Source organism: Saccoglossus kowalevskii, chromosome 14, assembly GCF_978046115.1.
Source record: "Saccoglossus kowalevskii chromosome 14, keSacKowa6.1, whole genome shotgun sequence".
NCBI lineage: Eukaryota > Metazoa > Hemichordata > Enteropneusta > Harrimaniidae > Saccoglossus > Saccoglossus kowalevskii.
The window spans coordinates 3,621,232-3,643,168 of NC_140654.1; the positions used below are offsets into that span (position 1 = coordinate 3,621,232).

General features: G+C 38.5%; 1 protein-coding gene across 1 annotated transcript; it reads left to right on the forward strand.

The window, feature by feature from the left end:
* The first annotated feature begins 25 nt into the window (after nt 1–25).
* Nucleotides 26–21,259, forward strand: LOC102800825 (uncharacterized). Its single transcript, XM_085508224.1, has 4 exons — nt 26–142; nt 19,296–19,809; nt 20,648–20,740; nt 21,138–21,259. Exons 1-4 carry the CDS (start codon nt 116–118, stop codon nt 21,257–21,259), a joined length of 756 nt encoding a protein of 251 aa, XP_085364350.1. The 5' UTR covers nt 26–115.
* The last annotated feature ends 678 nt before the right edge of the window (nt 21,260–21,937 follow it).

Sequence of the window (21,937 nt, forward strand, 5' to 3'; positions counted from 1 at the left end):
TATTGATATGCAAATAGTACTTTCCATTTTAAACAGTGACACGATATCACACAACAGTACGAAGGCTGGCCAGTTTTAACGCCCACGACAGGCATACATCCAGGTGCTATGACCGATGGCTTTAACCGCAGATGACACCTCGGTGAGTAAATTACTTTTCATGCACGTTTATAAAATTACTGTTTCAAAAGCAGAAATTCGCGAAACGTTAAAATAATGCACCCGTCGCACTGCCACTCTAAGTGTTGTGAATAATAACAGCATATATATAAATATATACAGCCAATGAAATTCGAACTCTTTAATTCGACTTTTCGATCGGCTTTATAGATGCGTAAATCATGAACCACAGCGCTAAACCTGGCAAACTGTGTACTTAATAGACGATTTGATGAAGCAGCATATATCGCTGACACATGTCACCCGACAAGCGGACTTCATAATATAATAACCCGTTTATTTGTCCTCATTTATTTTATCGTTAAATTAACGAGTCAATTTCAATTGCATTTGCAACGTTTTTAGTATGTTGCCTGAAAGTCAATATAAACGTTCACGATTTGAGTATACATGTATTTGAGGTTTTGGTTTCTGTTGATTGTCGCATTTTGGTTTCTGTTGATTGTCGCATTCATTTTTCACCTTCGTTGCTACGAGTCCACGCTAAGAGTGATGGATGAAATCAGCCAATACATACACCGATATACCGCCATACCTTCCACATATAGTCATATTGCTTTCTAACTCGTTTATATAATAATAACAATACGACATCAACAATTATCGGAAACAGCTGTGTAGAAATTGCATTGTATACTTATTGGAGGAAAACGTCAATTTAGTATAGTAGTTCTAAATGTTCATTGTCGACCCGGTAATAACTTACAACCCGCGAGGATCGCCTAATAGGGCGAACAACTGCAGTCTGCCATTTCAACTACATATTTTTAGTTTCGTTTACGTAACATGTATGTATCATCCATGGACACGAGGTTTCGTGGTCGCCTGTGACTTCTCCCAGCGATTGCAATCAACCCGAAGTAAAATTAGCCACACGGCCGCTGTAAATACTAGTAACCCAATGCAGATAATACCACGTGATGGCAAAGTAATGATATATTTTTGGCGAATTTCTATGCGGATTTAATTTGGGTGGGGCACTGGTACTATGAACATGTCGCACGGTAGTATGAATCATTCGTGCAGGCGATGGTTCAATACTTGCCAGGTACTGAATTCCCAAAGTGAAATTAATAGTCACCGGCCTGCCTTTTGTTGCTGGTCGGGTAAAATTAAGTGTAAATAGTCGCGATTGTTTGGACCGGCGTGTGTTTCGCGTTAATATATCAATTACGCTTTCAGCCTGTTCAAATGTGTACAAGACTAAACCAGGAACTACACGATTTGAAACTGTTCCAAACTGAAAAATATGGTGTAATGAAATTTCTACTTGTCACGCTAACGGTATACTTTCCGTACTCAAATTATTAATAGTACAGTGTTACTCAGTGTGTGGTAATGAGCCGAGTGATGCGACGGGATACGATCGGGGTTCAAAGGTCATATTCGTACAGCTAGTAGATTACCAGTGTTACCAGTGTGTATGATATGGCGCAAGTAGGTATAGGCGATCTATTATTTCGGCTGCGGTTGGATATATAGATTTTTCAAGCAAGCGGAATATCTTTCTTTTTGCATTTCCAAGTGTACTAGAACAGTTCTTCGCCCCCCCCCCCCCCCCCACGGCAACTCTGATATTTGTCTATCATGGAGATAAAAATCATCATGGTTTCGGAAAAAATGTACATTTTTGACCGAATATTGAATATTTTAATATACACAGCCCGTTTTTTAATATGTCGTGTTTTCGTCCACCACTTTTAAATATGTCTTCTGCTCCGCCGGGACGTGCACGTTAGGTTGTCACGATTTAAATGATCTAGAGGTTACTGTAAATAATACGATTTAAATAATATTAGAATCAAATAAATTATAGTTTGCGTTGAGCCTCAGCCACCCTCCACAATGTGTAAACATATCAACACCACATAAATCACACTGTACATAATTCGTTTTGACTCGTGCTTTCGCTAGTAATCCGATTTCTGCCATCCCTGTCAGAAATGTTCACGAGGTGTGCATGACAACGACTCAGTATAAGTGCCTGCATCGCCTGGCAAATAAAACTTTCTGTTGTCAGGCAATGTTGTGATAAATTATGTATATTGGGTAAAATGTGTCATAAGTATCATTTAAAACAACAACAGATGAATGTGTGTATGTAGCCGTGTCATGCCGAGAAAATGACCACAAGTTTTCTTTAGTGTAAATTTGTGATCGTATTTTAAAACTTGTATTGTGAATGGTATTTCTGTCAGTTATATTGTGTAAATAGCTACAGAAAAATGATTACCAAACAAACAAACAAACAAACAAACCTCCAATTCTTCGCTATTTCTAAATTATTGTCATCCGCACAAGTAACAGTTGTTGTGATTGGTTGAACGGGGTTTAACTGCCATTAATTTCCTAAATGGTATTTAAATATTTACTAATTAACCGTAAACCACATCCATGGATTATCCGAAATGGTATAGTATAATGTTGTTCACAAAGTACCCCCTCATTTTTATGAAATAATCATGAAACATGGAATAGTCCCGACATTGTTCTTTTTACAGTTTTTTCTTCAAAGAAGATTTCATACTGGTCATGATCTCTAAAAGTCACACATACTGGTAATTTCTTTGGTATACAAATCAAAAATGAGTTTATTTTATTTGTTTCGACACAATTATTTAGACTTGACTATTTGTTTCAGCTGCATGAGTAAAATGTTTCCGTTATGGAGAAAATATACATTAACATGCCTCATTTGTGTATGTTTGTTATGTTGTCACACCAGCAAAAGTAACGGGGGGGGGGGCAGAAATTTTTTTTACAAACAACTTTTGAAACGAAACAAATGTGACAAACTGCTTGCGCATATTTAATAGGTGGAATGCCCGCGTATGACCTTAGAGGCAACTGTTGTAATTAACACTAAAGGGATATGTAAAAGCTGCCCTGCTAGCAACCCCAGAAAGATGTCGAACTGATTTAGATTGACATCATGTTTGAATACTGACTGAACATTATGTTGGTTGAATACTAATAAGGCCTGAATTTGATTATTTCCCGTCACACGGTGCATGTCGCCGTCATTTCTTTTATTCCGTCATTAATTTATTCTCGTTTTACTGGACTCGCGGCATCAAAAATACAGTTTGAGTATCATGCAGAAAAGTGGTCAGTGTGCAAACAAACAATATATATGGAATGCGTTGCATGGAACCCACTGACTTCGAACAAAACTCATCACTACAACTGTATGGTTACGAACAATCTGATTGACTCCTGTTTGAAACGCAAATATCGGTGGTATTTGTGTGGCACGGTTCACATGGTCTGTATATCGATTTAGCTGACCGATTTGTGTACATTTCTTTTGTTTAGTGTTAGTGTTCACGACTGCTTTCTTCGTAATGAATTTGAATTGTTTGTAAACTACGGCATGTGACACCTGATATGCAAGTCCGTTATGTATAAAATCAATTGTCTATGTCACGAAAAGCAAAATTGTTATAGCTTACATGCATACGAAGACTGTTTGTACTGTTGATATCTAGAAGTTTGGCTGGATTTCATCAGCTACTAGTATTTGTCATACAATTGTAGGGTCTATAGAACAATGCTTTAAATACTTCTCAGATATTAACTACATTGGTCAATACTGAAGTGAGTGGGATATGACGTACTACACCTGACAATGACACGTGGATATACTTTGATGCGATACAGACATTTTCAGTGGATATCAAAGCGAAATATAATTCATAGATGCAAGTCGCTGATATTTGGTTAATTTGCATATGAAAATTCCTATATAAGTTTTTAGAACTTTGAAGGCATCTTGTTTTTCGGAAACATGAAATGATATACGGGTGCGATTGTTTCAAGTTTGACGTCACCAGTTGCTGACAGCTGCTCTTACGAAAGTCTCCTCATCAACGAGTCGAGTCTGCTTGCGTCGTTCCCACTGTTGGTAGCCATTAACGGGATGGGGACAGCAGTGAAGTAGACGTATCCTCCGACTGGAAACCCAGTCTAATAAAGTTCTCCATGCTGCTCATGTTATAATAGTTACCATTATTTCTGTTGGGGTGATTAATTTTTCGTCAATTTCAGCATACACGAATTAAATAAGTCAGTTTCTGACCCATTTGTTCTTCATAATCGACTGATGGCGCGTGGATTTGTATTTATTGTTAGAATTGTCCATGGAAAAAAAATCGTACTGAGTTAACCGAACACAAATATTTGTCCATGGCCTTGTAGTGGTTGTACGCCTTCTTCTACAATGGCCGCCTCTCGTACCGTAACGTAGTATTGGTATCATGAAGCACAACTCCTTCAGAAAATCCATTTTCTATGTATATATGATAACCGATATCTCTGTGCTTTGTATACACAGAATTATCACAATTCTAATTATAAATTGCCTGAGTCTAGTCTGTCATATACAGATAGACCCAAATATCCAACATGTCCTTGGCCTGAGATAAAACGGGTCAATGCCCTGCAGAATTTTTAAATGTATGGCAAAAATATTCACTTCATACCCATGTTGTAATATTTTATTGACGGATGTCAACAGATCAAAACAATATGGACGCCGTAGTCATCGTCCATTACACCCATTTACGTCACAGAAGCGCTTCGTCGTTTGAGGGCGCGAATTTTGGAGGCATATAAGTACTAGTATATAGTGGCATCCTAAAGAAGTTCACATTCAGCACGATTTCATAAAACGTCGTTTCTAGGTGACGCTTTAAGTTCACAAATACTTATTTGTTTTTCCATGCGCCAGTTTGTTTTTACTTTCGTAGGAGAGCGTAAACTTGCGTCTATCCTTTTATCTCCATGATCAGTTATATTTAGTATCGTCGTACTATAGTTGATACACTGCCATTTATAGGTACCAGCATGTATATTTCGCTCGTATATCACATGGCGAACAGCGTACCACTACCCTGGCAACATTTAGGACTGAATCCATATATCACATGGCGAACAGCTTACCACTACCCTGGCAACATTTAGGACTGACTCCATATATCACATGGCGAACAGCTTACCACTACCCTGGCAACATTTAGGACTGACTCCATATATCACATGGCGAACAGCTTACCACTACCCTGGCAACATTTAGGACTGACTCCATATATCACATGGCGAACAGCTTACCACTACCCTGGCAACATTTAGGACTGACTCCATATATCACATGGCGAACAGCTTACCACTACCCTGGCAACATTTAGGACTGACTCCATATATCACATGGCGAACAGCGTACCACTACCCTGGCAACATTTAGGACTGACTCCATATATCACATGGCGAACAGCGTACCACTACCCTGGCAACATTTAGGACTGACTCCATATATCACATGGCGAACAGCTTACCATTACCCTGGCAACATTTAGGACTGACTCCATATATCACATGGCGAACAGCTTACCACTACCCTGGCAACATTTAGGACTGACTCCATATATCACATGGCGAACAGCTTACCACTACCCTGGCAACATTTAGGACTGACTCCATATATCACATGGCGAACAGCTTACCACTACCCTGACAACATTTAGGACTGACTCCATATATCACATGGCGAACAGCTTACCACTACCCTGGCAACATTTAGGACTGACTCCATATATCACATGGCGAACAGCTTACCACTACCCTGGCAACATTTAGGACTGACTCCATATATCACATGGCGAACAGATTACCACTACCCTGGCAACATTTAGGACTGAATCCATATATCACATGGCGAACAGCGTACCACTACCCTGGAAACATTTAGGACTGACTTCATATATCACATGGCGAACAGCGTACCACTACACCGGCAACATTTAGGACTGACTCCATATATCACATGGCGAACAGCTTACCACTACCCTGGCAACATTTAGGACTGACTCCATATATCGCATGGCGAACAGCGTACCACTACACCGGCAACATTTAGGACTGACTCCATGTATCACATGGCGAACAGCTTACCACTACCCTGGCAACATTTAGGACTGACTCCATATATCACATGGCGAACAGCGTACCACTACCCTGGCAACATTTAGGACTGACTCCATATATCACCTGGCGAACAGCATACCACTACACCGGCAATATTTAGGACTGACTCCATGTATCACATGGCGAACAGCTTACCACTACCCTGGCAACATTTAGGACTGACTCCATATATCACATGGCGAACAGCGTACCACTACACCGGCAACATTTAGGACTGAATCCATATATCACATGGCGAACAGCTTACCACTACCCTGGCAACATTTAGGACTGACTCCATATATCACATGGCGAACAGCGTACCACTACACCGGCAACATTTAGGACTGAATCCATATATCACATGGCGAACAGCTTACCACTACCCTGGCAACATTTAGGACTGAATCCATATATCACATGGCGAACAGCTTACCACTACCCTGGCAACATTTGGGACTGACTCCATATATCACATGGCGAACAGCGTACCACTACCCTGGCAACATTTAGGACTGAATCCATATATTACATGGCGAACAGCGTACCTTTACCCTGGCAACATTTAGGACTGACTCCATATATCACATGGCAAACAGCTTACCACTACCCTGACAACATTTAGGACTGACTCCCTATATCACATGGCGAACAGCTTACCACTACCCTGGCAACATTTAGGACTGAATCCATGTATCACATGGCGAACAGCATACCACTACACCGGCAACATTTAGAACTGAATCCATATATCACATGGCGAACAGCTTATCTCTACCCTGGCAACATTTAGGACTGAATCCATATATCACATGGCGAACAGCTTACCTCTACCCTGGCAACATTTAGGACTGAATCCATATATCACATGACGAACAGCGTACCACTACACCGGCAACATTTAGGACTGAATCCATATATCACATGGCGAACAGCTTACCACTACCCTGGCAACATTTAGGACTGACTCCATATATCACATGGCGAACAGCGTACCACTACACCGGCAACATTTAGGACTGAATCCATATATCACATGGCGAACAGCTTACCACTACCCTGGCAACATTTAGGACTGAACCCATATATCACATGGCGAACAGCGTACCACTACACCGGCAACATTTAGGACTGAATCCATATATCACATGGCGAACAGCTTACCTCTACCCTGGCAACATTTAGGACTGACTCCATATATCACATGGCGAACAGCTTACCACTACCCTGGCAACATTTGGGACTGACTCCATATATCACATGGCGAATAGCGTACCACTACCCTGGCAACATTTAGAACTGAATCCATATATCACATGGCGAACAGCTTACCACTACCCTGGCAACATTTAGGACTGACTCCATATATCACATGGCGAACAGCGTACCACTACACCGGCAACATTTAGGACTGAATCCATATATCACATGGCGAACAGCTTACCACTACCCTGGCAACATTTAGGACTGACTCCATATATCACATGGCGAACAGCGTACCACTACCCTGGCAACATTTAGGACTGAATCCATATATCACATGGCGAACAGCGTACCACTACCCTGGCAACATTTAGGACTGACTCCATATATCACATGGTGAACAGCGTACCACTACACCGGTGTGGGGGACGATACGTTGCGAATATGGAAATGTAACGAAATATAGTATGCAAAATTATCTGCTACACAATCAGCACCAATCACCACAGAGGAACGACTTAAATGTAAAACTCAGAATTTATTCACTAACGGAAAACCCGCTGGCAATCCGGAGACTTACAACTGGATATCAACGATATAACACAAATTGTAAGAATGATACAGAATTGGCCGTATGCCCTTGATATACATCGATAAACTCTTGACCGTGTAAGAAAATTAGTGGGAAAACTTCTAATTGGATGAATATAAAAATTGAAACAAAAGAACACACTGCGGTGGTTTCTACCACGTTCGCATTCATGTCGTCGTCTCACTTCAGAATCCGTATTTTGCAACAATGTATAAGTCAGAATACAGTATTATTGAACTTGTATAAAACGAAATGAATAAAGCGATTAACAAATATTGCATGTTTCAATTACAATGCTTCACAGATAAATGATTCAGAAATTACTCCGACAACCGGCAACATTTAGGACTGACTCCATATATCACATGGCGAACAGCGTACCACTACCCTGGCAACATTTAGGACTGAATCCATATATCACATGGCGAACAGCTTACCACTACCCTGGCAACATTTAGGACTGACTCCATATATCACATGGCGAACAGCTTACCACTACACCGGCAACATTTAGGACTGACTCCATATATCACTTGGCGAACAGCTTACCTCTACCCTAGCAACATTTAGGACTGACTAAGAATTCCTTTTTACGAAAACCTTGGATCGTCATTGTAAAATCACATAGGTCCCATAACGCATTTAATTCATTCAACTATCAAACTATCTGTGGTAATGTTACATAATTTTAGTTATAAAATACTAGAGTCAAATTTGTTAGGTGCAAGAGTTTCGCCAGCTCTTCTGTGGAACCCAGACGAAGGGAGTTTAGTTTAGATTTATATCTGACAACCAAGAGGGATCCAGAATAAAGTGCGTGTCTTCTGTATCTTATGTCCAAATCGAATGTTTATTTCTAGTTTTGCGTACATCATGTGGACACAATATTCACTAAAGAATACACAGTTAAAGCATGGTTACTCGTCACACCGGGGTTAAAGCACAGTCCCTCAAGACATTGTGGTTAAAGTCACTAAAACAGTTCTAATCAAATAAATGTGTATTACCTTGTGTAGGGGTTGTATTCATGTACCAGTTCTCTCAGCGTTGGCTATAAATACCTTCTCTACAACTAATGTGACTTTGCGGGGTCGGGATTTTACAACAAAATTTTTTTGCTCGATCACAAATATAAAATTGATCATCAATTATTTGTTGTTAAGCCCGTCTCAACGCGAACTATTTTCTCTCTGACTTTCTGCCTCTTACGCTTTGACCATACATTGACGTATTGATATGAACCCCCTAATACCTTCATGACAACGCATAGCGACAGAATCGAACGTTAGTAAGTTGCTTTCAGAAACTCACATTAAAATTGATCACCATGGAGATAATCGAAAAGAATGGTTGCCATGTGTTCACAACACCTTGATATAAAACCGCTGTAATGCGGCGATCATTATTCCCTGAACATGATCTCATCCCAGCCCAATGGTTTTCAATGTTATTTGTGGTACTTACCTAAATCTAGCATTGGCACTATAGAGAAAAGATTGCATTTTATTTTACAGGTTACAAATGTCACTCAAGTTCTGAATTATTAAAGTGTTATGATTCCCCCCTCTGCAAATCTGTGAGCTGTCCATGCAGGCTGATGTGTATGTAAGCCCAGACTCTGGTCCGATGTATTTGATAATATCAATATCACAGTAAGCCCAGACCCTGGTCCGATATATCTGATAATATCAATGTCACAGTAAGCCCAGACTCTGGTCCGATATATCTGATAATATCAATATCACAGTAAGCCCAGACTCTGGTCCGATATATCTGATAATATCAATGTCACAGTAAGCCCAGTCCCTGGTCCGATATATCAGATAATATCAATGTCACAGTAAGCCCAGACCCTGGTTCGATATATCTGATAATATCAATATCACAGTAAGCCCAGACCCTGGTCCTATATATCTGATAATACCAATGTCACAGCAAGCCCAGACCCTGGTCCGATATATCTGATATTATCAATGTCACAGTAAGCCCAGACCCTGGTTCGATATATCTTATAATATCAGTATCACAGTAAGCCCAGACCCTGGTCCGATATATCTGATAATATCAATGTCGTAGTAAGCCCAGACCCTGGTCCAATATATCTGATAATATCAATGTCACAGTAAGCTCAGACTCTAACCCGATATATCTGATAATATCAATGTCACAGTAAGCCCAGACCCTGGTTCGATATATCTTATAATATCAGTATCACCGAAAGCCCAGACTCTGGTCCGATATATCTGATAATATCAATGTCACAGTAAGCCCAGACCCTGGTCCGATATATCTGATAATATCAATGTCACAGTAAGCCCAGATTCTAATCCGATATATCTGATAATATCAATGTCACAGTAAGCCCAGACCCTGGTTCGATATATCTTATAATATCAATATCACAGTAAGCCCAGACTCTGGTCCGATATATCTGATAATGTCAATGTCACAGTAAGCCCAGACCATGGTCCGATATATCTGATAATATCAATGTCACAGTAAGCCCAGACTCTAATCCGATATATCTGATAATATCAATGTCACAGTAAGCCCAGATTCTGGTCCGATATATCTGATAATACCAATGTCACAGTAAGCCCAGACTCTGGTCCGATATATCTGATATTATCAATGTCACAGTAAGCCCAGACTCTAATCCGATATATCTGATAATATCAATGTCACAGTAAGCCCAGACTCTGGTCCGATATATCTGATATTATCAATATCACAGTAAGCCCAGACCCTGGTTCGATATATCTGATAATATCAATGTCACAGTAAGCCCAGACCCTGGTCCGATATATCTGATAATATCAATGTCACAGTAAGCCCAGACTCTAATCCGATATATCTGATAATATCAATGTCACAGTAAGCCCAGACTCTGGTCCGATATATCTGATATTATCAATATCACAGTAAGCCCAGACCCTGGTCCGATATATCTAATAATATCAATGTCACAGTAAGCCCAGACTCTGGTTCGATATATCTGATAATACCAATGTCACAGTAAGCTCAGAATCTGGTCCGATATATCTGATATTATCAATGTCACAGTAAGCCCAGACTCTGGTCCGATATATCTGATATTATCAATGTCACAGTAAGCCCAGACTCTGGTCCGATATATCTGATAATATCAATATCACAGTAAGCCTAGATCCTGGTCCGATATATCTGATAATATCAATGTCACAGTAAGCCCAGACTCTGGTCCGATATATCTGACAATATCAATGTCACAGTAAGCCCAGACCCTGGTCCGATATATCTGATAATATCAATGTCACAGTAAGCCCAGACCCTGGTTCGATATATCTGATATTATCAATATCACAGTAAGCCCAGACCCTAGTCCGATATATCTGATAATATCAATGTCACAGTAAGCCCAGACTCTGGTCCGATATATCTGATAATATCAATGTCACAGTAAGCCCAGTCCCTGGTCCGATATATCTGATAATATCAATATCACAGTAAGCCCAGACTCTGGTCCGATATATCTGATATTATCAATATCACAGTAAGCCCAGACCCTGGTCCGATATATCTGATAATATCAATGTCACAGTAAGCCCAGACTCTAATCCGATATATCTGATAATATCAATGTCACAGTAAGCCCAGACCCTGGTCCGATATATCTGATAATACCAATGTCACAGTAAGCCCAGACTCTGGTCCGATATATCTGATATTATCAATGTCACAGTAAGCCCAGACTCTGGTCCGATATATCTGATATTATCAATATCACAGTAAGCCCAGACCCTGGTCCGATATATCTGATAATATCAATATCACAGTAAGCCCAGACCCTGGTTCGATATATCTGATAATATCAATGTCACAGTAAGCCCAGACCCTGGTCCGATATATCTGATAATATCAATGTCACAGTAAGCCCAGACTCTAATCCGATATATCTGATAATATCAATGTCACAGTAAGCCCAGACTCTGGTCCGATATATCTGATATTATCAATATCACAGTAAGCCCAGACCCTGGTCCGATATATCTGATAATATCAATGTCACAGTAAGCCCAGACCCTGGTCCGATATATCTGATAATATCAATGTCACAGTAAGCCCAGATCCTGGTCCGATATATCTGATAATATCAATGTCACAGTAAGCCAAGACTCTAATCCGATATATCTGATAATATCAATGTCACAGTAAGCCCAGACTCAGGTCCGATATATCTGATATTATCAATATCACAGTAAGCCCAGACCCTGGTCCGATATATCTAATAATATCAATGTCACAGTAAGCCCAGACTCTGGTTCGATATATCTGATAATACCAATGTCACAGTAAGCCCAGACTCTGGTCCGATATATCTGATATTATCAATGTCACACTAAGCCCAGACTCTGGTCCGATATATCTGATATTATCAATGTCACAGTAAGCCCAGACTCTGGTCCGATATATCTGATAATATCAATATCACAGTAAGCCCAGACCCTGGTCCGATATATCTGATAATATCAATGTCACAGTAAGCCCTGACTCTGGTCCGATATATCTGATAATATCAATGTCACAGTAAGCCCAGACCCTGGTCCGATATATCTGATAATATCAATGTCACAGTAAGCCCAGACCCTGGTCCGATATATCTGATAATATCAATGTCACAGTAAGCCCAGACTCTGGTCCGATATATCTGATAATATCAATGTTACAGTAAGCCCAGACCCTGGTCCGATATATCTGATAATATCAATGTCACAGTAAGCCCCGACCCTGGTTCGATATATCTGATATTATCAATGTCACAGCCTTCAGATCACGAATTAACACCCTGACATACGTTTAGGCTTAATCAAAAACAAATCCATCTGTATCGTTATGCCAACATCTGGTATTCGAGAATTGAACTATACAAATATACTAGTTATAATCCTTTAACAATCGCGTACTTAATCTTTTTTACATAAAATAAACAAAATAATACCAATTTTCAAACCCAACAAAAGTCAGTCACTTTACGTACAGTGTTCTGTTGTCAATCACTGTACGCACACTGTTCTGTAGTCAGTCACTGTACGTACACTGTTCTGTGCGCTACACACAGAGAACTTTCTTTTGAAGGCGATTGACCAGGGCAAATGGTAGAAGGTAAGGAAATGTTACACGTATCATAATAATATGGGTACTCACTAGGGCCGGCCATTTGTTCACGTGACATTTACTCAGGCTTCTAGTTTGACGGTGCTTTACTTGGATACTCTCGTTTCTCATACACTATGATTCATTTAGTGGTTAGCCTCGTTATACAAATAATAGTCAGACGCTTCTAAAGCTCCTTAATGCTACAGCTGAGTTTAAAACCATCATTATTGGTTATGTATTTCTCCGGAGGATTTCTGAACTAGTAAAATGAGTGCTGGGTAGATTTTCACGATAGTTTAATATCGTTTTTATCTCAGACGAGTAATATTACTAGTCCGAGGTTGTCATGGTGTACAGCGCGTTATTCTATACAGACATATGTGATAAAGCTTACAAAAAAAATTAGTTCCATGTTAGAATTTTGATTTTACCCGCCATATATATACTAGCAGTCAAAACAATGCATTTGATTTACCGTTGATTTTTGTTTTCATCCACTATGATTTTTTATGAGGTAAATCTGAAAATAGATTACATTCATGGTACTTTAAACAAAAATAATGCATGGGTTTGACGTTGTACGGATCGGAATCTACAACTTTTGGTTTTTGAATTCATTCTAATGTCATAAAGAGTCTTGTGATGAAAACAATAGTATACCATCGCTTATATATCAGTAGTATTCATTCTGACATTTCGTGCCATCAATAATTCTTCTCATAACAGCTGTCAGTTTTCGGCGACCCGACACGATATTTATTCCTCGAAACCAGGTCGAAAACGTGTACGTATAAGCCATGATCGCATATTCATAGCCTGGGCGTTAAAACATCGTGATTTACTGCAATATAACCGTTAGATGGGGCAGTAACGGATACATGATTTCTGTTTTGTGGGAGCGCATCTCTACCTGACGTCATTAACGCGTTACATTATGGGATATGCGTGTGAGTAACGGGAAACCCTGGTAGGTGCATTTACATCAAACTGTTAAATTGCTCCGACCGTGCAATTTTTACAAGAATAGGGCTTTCATACAGTATCTGAATATTGACAAACGTGACCCATTGTGACATGCAGGAAGTTTAATTCAATCAATCTCAAGCCATTCTTCATCTCATTGAGATCGCCATGCACACTGAGCAGTAATGGATTGTAATCTTGTTTGCAAGTCGTAATCATTTTGATTTAATGAACCATTTTATTGATCCTTTTTTCTCGCGTGGAAAAATATAAATTTCTTTTTTTGAACATGAATCTCATCTTCATTATCTCTATTTGTATGTGTGAATATTCGTACAATTAATGCGGTTATAATGACATGCTCATATTTTTACTGTATTTTTAGAGAGGTCATGTAGGTCATGTAGGTCATGTAGGTCATGTAGGTCAAGTGTTACTGATCGTGTCTTGAATACATATTTCGTTGCGTCGCGGACGCGCATCTGTGGTGTAAATGGGACAAAGAAAGGCCGTTCACAGTGCCCATGTTGCATTGATCTGCTATCGTCTATTAATGAAAATAGTTTTATAATGACATATTAACAATGCAGTTATATAATCAAAATAGTGTATTTTTGACCCCCGCACAACCAATCAGAGTTGCCGCTTTGGCTTTCGACCAACATCTACGTCTTGTTGTCGCCATGAAAGCGATACATCGCTAGATGGCGCTACTTCTAAAGAAAGGTGAATCCATATCGGATGCGATCTACATACATCAATTAAGGTTAATGGGGTTAAAAGCTCAAATAAGTAACTTATTCTTATATCGTATTCCCAATCTTTAACGTGCCAATCGGGTAAATTGCGAACAAATATAGATGAGAAGAATTGTGTTCACCAAATCGGACAAAAATTCTTGTAAACGGTGAGCAGAATTCTTCTTGATACACGCAAATGGAGAAAGTGACAATTAGAATATTTTCAAATAATTTTTGTTTACACTTTGTTTCATCTGTATTGTCAACAAAATTGTGTTTGAGGCTTTTGAAATGTCAAGTAACATATGTACTGTAATAAATGCAAGAGCTACGATATTCGCAATGTATCCGCCTAGCAATGACATCACCGAACAGTTCCGTAAATTCGGTAGTGTTTAAGTTTCTAACATGTAGAGTAGATTCCAAAATCAATAATTCAAACGGGAGACTTCTTGATTGTCGAAACATTCCGTGATAGCAACTGATTATTCGACACCCCCTCTATTTCAAAGTATGGAGCCTTTATAAGTTTCAAGGCGAAGTGTTGCTCACCGTTTACGACAATGATTTTGTGTCTGAACTGGTCAAAAATGGTTATATTGGTATATTTTGTCTTTTTAATTTTATTCTGCAAAACAGCTAAGCAGACCTATAGTAAGCAAATAACACAGAATAAACGGCAAGGTAAAGACTATGTCTAATTATAGTAAATACGTACTTAAGCAGACCTATAGCTGTCCGTATTAATACGTTAGGTAACGTTCCGTAGGCTTTTACGTTATTTTGTTAGAACTCGTTATCGACGATAAACCAGCGCGTAATAATATTTAACTTGTGTTAATTGGAACCACGGCGTATTAGTAATACCATGGGTGTGACTGCGTATTAGTAATACCATGGTCATTGAAAAATAAATTTCTAGTGAAATAAACATCCATAAGAAATTTCTTTTCACATGCGATTACGTAATAAATTTAAACAGTAACATATGGTGCACCATGCCGATATTATCATAACAACATGATTACTAAAAAGATCACTCATCTAGAAATAAACAAGTGTAACATAACTAACTACTTATTCATAAGTACCCGGATGAACAATAATTCGTATTAAATGCCCCTTATTATCATTGTAAATTACATACCTGTAATTTAAAGCAGGGAGTCGTCACCTGCGCATGCGTCAGATGGCTATAGCATGTTATGGTTTACAAACAAGCGCCTACCCATGAGCCTTTGCGTTTTTAGTGTGTGTTGTTATCGTCGCTTGGGACTCAATTCCCGCGCCTGCGTAGGTGAAGACCCTCCCGCTTTAAAGTAACTTCTTATCTTGTTTATTTGTTCGGTAATATGTGATCGATGCCACAGTCGTTGCGTACCACGCACGAATTTCGTGTAAAAAAGATTACCCCCATGGTGTAAACAATGTATTTTACACAATTTGTAGAGTGACACCTGGGCACGGGGAATTGAACACGATGCGGATAGAAATTGTATCAAGACACATTCAAGTTTATCGAACTGACCACCGTCACGGTTTCTCTACTGTGAACCATATGGACATTTTATGCATTTTTATTGATAGCGGGAAACTTGGCTACAGGTAAACTGATATCTGGGATCATATTATACACCAAAAACAATATTGTTTACAAGTCTAGGATTCTATATGTGTAAGTAAAGGCGTGACGACCACAGTTATAACACATTTGGGCTTGTTGTAGTTATATCATGAATAACAATGAAGCAGTACTTCTACATTGTACCATAAGTAAATAAAAACGTGTCCATTTTTATGGAATGTAAAAACATGCATTTTTTCATAGAAAAAAAACATATTTTAAACGAAATTTATATGACAGTACATAGAGAAAGTGGTTTTTATCTCAGTTTCTTTTTAGTGCACATGCCAGAACTTTGAAAAAAATAGCTCCTAGACGCTTTGACCTTTTGTTTTGAAATTTTCACAAATGACTGACAATGTGTTTATCTTCAAAACGCCGTCGGGACATTGTTTTTGGTTGAACCACAGTGACTGGTTGAACAGTGTTACAACAATCGTACAGACAACTAGCCTAGGTGTTAATTTATGCATAAACTTGAATTAGTGAAATTTGAGCTGCTGCCCAGCAAAATTGACAACTGGAAGACAGTTTTCAAGACGGCACTTTCTTCATAGTAAACATATGTACATATTTCAAACAACAGTGCCCATAAAAAAATACTTACAAAATTTTAAAATTCATACAATAAGCTTTCCGAAAATATATAGTTTTGTAGACAAGGAGGTCATCTTGGTTGCCTAATTAACTAATTAAAATACCTGTCAGGTAAACTGCATCTCTACCTTAATTTAAAAAAATACCCCAAATATCCCGCTACCTTTAATCTTTATAATTGTAGACAACCGTTACAAGAATCTCACAAAACGGTGACAAAATAACAGATTTATCTGTTTTCATGCAATTTGACAAATTTATATTCGCAGGAGTATATAAAATCACAAAGCATAGAAAACATGTTTCCATTTAAGTTAAAATATCAACCGAAGGGTTACAAGTTGACAAAGAATGTACATTAACAGTTTCAAAATGAAAGTTTAAACTGAAGTGAAATGAGGACACGTAGCACCCATTGCAGTGAGTTGTCACACGCGTCAGGCGTCGATGTCATGGACGCTCGTTACTTGACTTCGAGCTTGACTGACATCATGCTGCCCATTAAAGTTGTTTGACATATTCCCTGGTTTAAAGGGACGATAATTAAACTCATTACTTGCTTATTTGAACACCGATTACACCAACTAAAGACGATTTACAGTTTCTTTTCAGGATATTGCAATAACCAGTCAGTGACACGATAATGACAGCTTTTGATCCATCTGCATCTCGGTTTAGTGTGTTTCCGGTGTTCACTATTGAAATCAACTGAACGTTATTTATTTGTACAATAATCAAGTCTTGAAAATGAAGCGATTCATTGAAACGCGGATTTTACCAGCTTCACACATTTAATCTAATATTACGTCATGAATTATTTATGTTTTGTGCGAAGTATAAGTAAAAACACTATATTTGGGATGAATTGTCTGCGTTTACTTCCAATACATATTTGTACCATTTGTGTTTATGAATCAGTGAGGCATATGGTGCCTGTGCATTAAACGAACGAGTTATTGGTTGCCACGGATACGGCATATATTATCCTACCCGCGAATTTTCTGTGCGCGGTGTGATCGACGTGTCAATATTTGATGTCTCTGATAAAAAAGAACGGATGCAGTGTTATTGATTATACACTCTCAAATTATGCAAATTTTGCAATTGTCTAGCACTGCATTTTTGATAGATCATCTGCCTATAAATTACAGCCTTGCCTTACCAATGGTTCTCAATGAAATAATTATAAAGCAAATTAATTAAAGATTCTACATAATTGATTTATGTCCTATTTCACAAAAAAGGGTGTAAACAATCTGCAAATAATTACCGGAGAATAACTCTTTTACCAACTATAAATAAAATGTTTAAGTGACATCATTTACTAGAGATTAATTACCTCCATGCTGAAACCAACTAACCTATAGTAAATGAGAAGGCAGACATATTTATTTTACAAACACTTGTTAATAGATACAATTGCGTCACGGTATTTTTTAAATATTTGATAAGCTTTTTCAATTTTGAGATATATGTATAAAAATGTCACAACTTGTGTTTGGTCACCGTGTAGCTTTACACATTTCTTCAGGTGTGAGATGAGGGTGCAACAAAGTAGTATACTATCCCCATTTTGTTAATATTCATCAATGATTCAGAGAATTCTTTGTCACATAATATAGCGGGAGTTTTATTATTAATTTGAAATTATTATTTCCTTTGTACGTTGGCAATTTGGTTTATTCAGTTCCACTCCTATTGGCCAAGAATTTTTATTTGGGTACAGATAAATGGGAACCTAAAGTAAACGTTACAAAGTCTAAAATAATGGTCTTTAGAAAAGACAGTGCCACAATATAACTACTGTGAAACATGTCTTTAGCTAATACGATATTTTTGTTAATTCAGATAATTCGTAATTTTAATTCTAGATGTCGTTTTAAAAGAAAGAATATTCTCACAATGAGGTTGTTGGCGCTTTAACTAGATTAAGATTCTGATTTATGCAAATTCGCTAAAATTGCATGTAGCTATTTCAAGATGTCTTACTTTGGTTCGTGACGATGTGTGGATTCTCGTGCACAGTTGGCAACTAAAGTTGTATCCAAATTCAATAATTCTGATATTAATTTAGCCTTTAAAATACTTATTTGAAAATTATTAACAATGGTGATGCATGGAAGTGGAATTTGAGGGTCATTCTATCGAATAGTGTATATATAGCCAAATGCTCCAAGTCTAGCTTTGTTTAAAGAATTAGGTCCCGGGAGTTAACGCTCGGTCCATGTACAGTATCAACAAAACGGTCCAAGCATAAATAACAGTTTATATTATTTTACTCGTCATTTTTTCATTACAGAACTTAACACCTGATACAGGAGAGAACAATAATAACGTAGAAGACGAAACCATGAGAGACAGGTCAGATAAGAAAAGCACAAATGAAAATGAAAATCAACCCGTCGAAGAAACCGTGCCAGACTCTGCTTCCAGGAAAAATGACGACGAGACTGAAACGACGATTAATATCCGGCTTCCTCCGAACATTACCGAGGAAAGTTCAGACATAAACAATTTGAGTTCTCCAACTAAAACACACAATGTTTCACTTTTAAAAAAAGATTCTTATTGTCTTACGAATTGGAAGTACGGGGATAACATAAATAAGACCATCAATAAGACGCAAGTACCGTATCCACCAGACTGGGAAGCGATAGACAGTTTCACAACGGCAGGAACAATGAAAAGAGAGACAGATACGGCCAGCTATAGGTATCGGAAAAACAGGAGAAACATGGTGTTCTTCATGGTTGGATTATTTGTAGTGGTGGCGATAGTAGCTTGTGCTATTGGAGTTGTTTTAGAATTTAAACGTAAGTAGGAAAAACTGTGGTCAAAGAGGGCGCCCTTGGATTAAATTCAATAGAAGAGTTGTGAGGCGACCATATGTACGATAATGTCAAAGAGGAGTTAAATCATTCACACGCATTTTTGCTTTTCTCAATCAGATGTGTGTGAAATTTCTTTTTATAAACATTGGTTTTTTACTATAGTATTTTCGGTGGAATTTGTTATATTTTCAAAACTTTCTCTGTGCAGTCTGTTGTCGAAATCCATCTAATTGGCTACCTCTCACTACATCACATTTTGGAATCGACATTAACCTGCGCTTAGTAGCTTTTTGACATACAGTGGCCCCTCGCTAAGTCGCGGGTGTTGGGATCCAAGCAAAAACCGTGACTTATCGAGGGCCGCGACTTACCGAGGGACATCGTGAAAGAGGGAGGTCGTGCATTGAAAAACATATAAAAAGCACATATAAACCCTCGGTTTAGTTAATTGATGTATCATCACATGTGTCAGGCAGTATTCGAATAAAATCATGATTATGTTTGCTGTAAACATTGCGTTGATTATTTTGTTTGTGTCTGATATTATGTGGGCCGCTTGCTGTTGCTTGCGACTTCTACGGTAACAGCTTCCAAAATAAACCAGTTTCATCGCAATTATAATCATGTTCGTCAAAATAACCACCTTCATAGATAATTTCTCTCAGTTTTTCGGGAAAAGTTCTGACAGCGTCAAAACAACAATAGAAATTTTGGGAGCCATCCAAGTACCCGCGACTTAGCCGAATCGCGACTTACCGAGGCGCGACTTAGCGAGGGGCCACTGTATTTACAAAAAATAATTTTCTTGTTTTAAATCTAGTTGGCAGAAATAACTATAACAACAACACCAATGAAAAAACAACGGAAAATAATAACCATAATAAAGACAACTCAGATGGGAATACTTTTCAAGGTATGACAAGATTTTACTCACCTTCGAGATGCACACCCATTCATGTACAAGTTACGAACACTCCCATCGTCTACATCCTTTAATGGATGCAACGGTTACTATTGAGTTCATGAACACGGTCACTATGCAACCGTTGTTCTGCCTACGATGGCTATGTACTGTAGTAAATGACTCGTATGTGACGTCAATCACCAATAATTTAGTGAATGAATGAATAAATAAATAAAATACATATTGGGCAATCATATTACAGAATAATTAACATATAAGATGAATACAATTATTTCAATGAAATAAATTTCACAACGAGAAGAGTAAAATGCAATATATGATATTCTTAATCAAATCCTTATTTTCTATTAATATTTAACATGTTACTCGTGTAATTATTCCACAGCTACATTCGCGTCCTCGACACATTCACCATCCGTAACTTTAAATATTGACAACGTGGTAGATAACGTCACGGAGCCCTTAATAGACACGACAACATTCCCATTTGGAAATCAGACTGTGTGATGTTGTTACCATGGATACTGTGCACGATAAGTCCATCTACCGTGGCACCACACTGATATCTGCTATGGGAATAAATTAATTTGACGTATCTGATGGAACGCAACATAGCGTGGGTGAACGATTCCCAAAGAACCATGACTTCGCTGAAAAGAAGACTCAAAAGCTGCCAATTCCAAGTGTGAATGGACAGATCCACAGGCCAGTAAACCAATGTGTAAATGGATAGATCTACAGGCCAGTACACCAAGTGTGACTGGACAGATCTTCATGCCAGTAAACCAAGTGTGACTGGACAGATCTACATGCCAGTAAACCAAGTGTGACTGGACAGATCTACATGCCAGTAAACCAAGTGTGAATGGACAGATCTACATGCCAGCACGCCAAGTGTGAATGGACAGATCTACATGCCAGTAAACCAAGTGTGGATGGACAGATCTACATGCCAGTAAACCAAGTGTGAATGGACAGATCTACATGCCAGTACACCAAGTGTGAATGGACAGATCTACATGCCAGCACGCCAAGTGTGAATGGACAGATCTACATGCCAGTAAACCAAGTGTGGATGGACAGATCTACATGCCAGTAAACCAAGTGTGAATGGACAGATCTACATGCCAGTACACCAAGTGTGAATGGACATATCTACATGTCAGTAAACCAAGTGTGAATGGA

Bases quoted from the DNA above. Each gene is read 5' to 3' on its own strand.
- LOC102800825 (XM_085508224.1), top strand. From the start codon at position 116: ATGGCTTTAACCGCAGATGACACCTCG. The intron at 143-19,295 runs GTGAGTAAATTA...TTTTCATTACAG, and splicing joins TAACCGCAGATGACACCTCG to AACTTAACACCTGATACAGG. The intron at 20,741-21,137 runs GTATGACAAGAT...ATTATTCCACAG, and splicing joins AGATGGGAATACTTTTCAAG to CTACATTCGCGTCCTCGACA.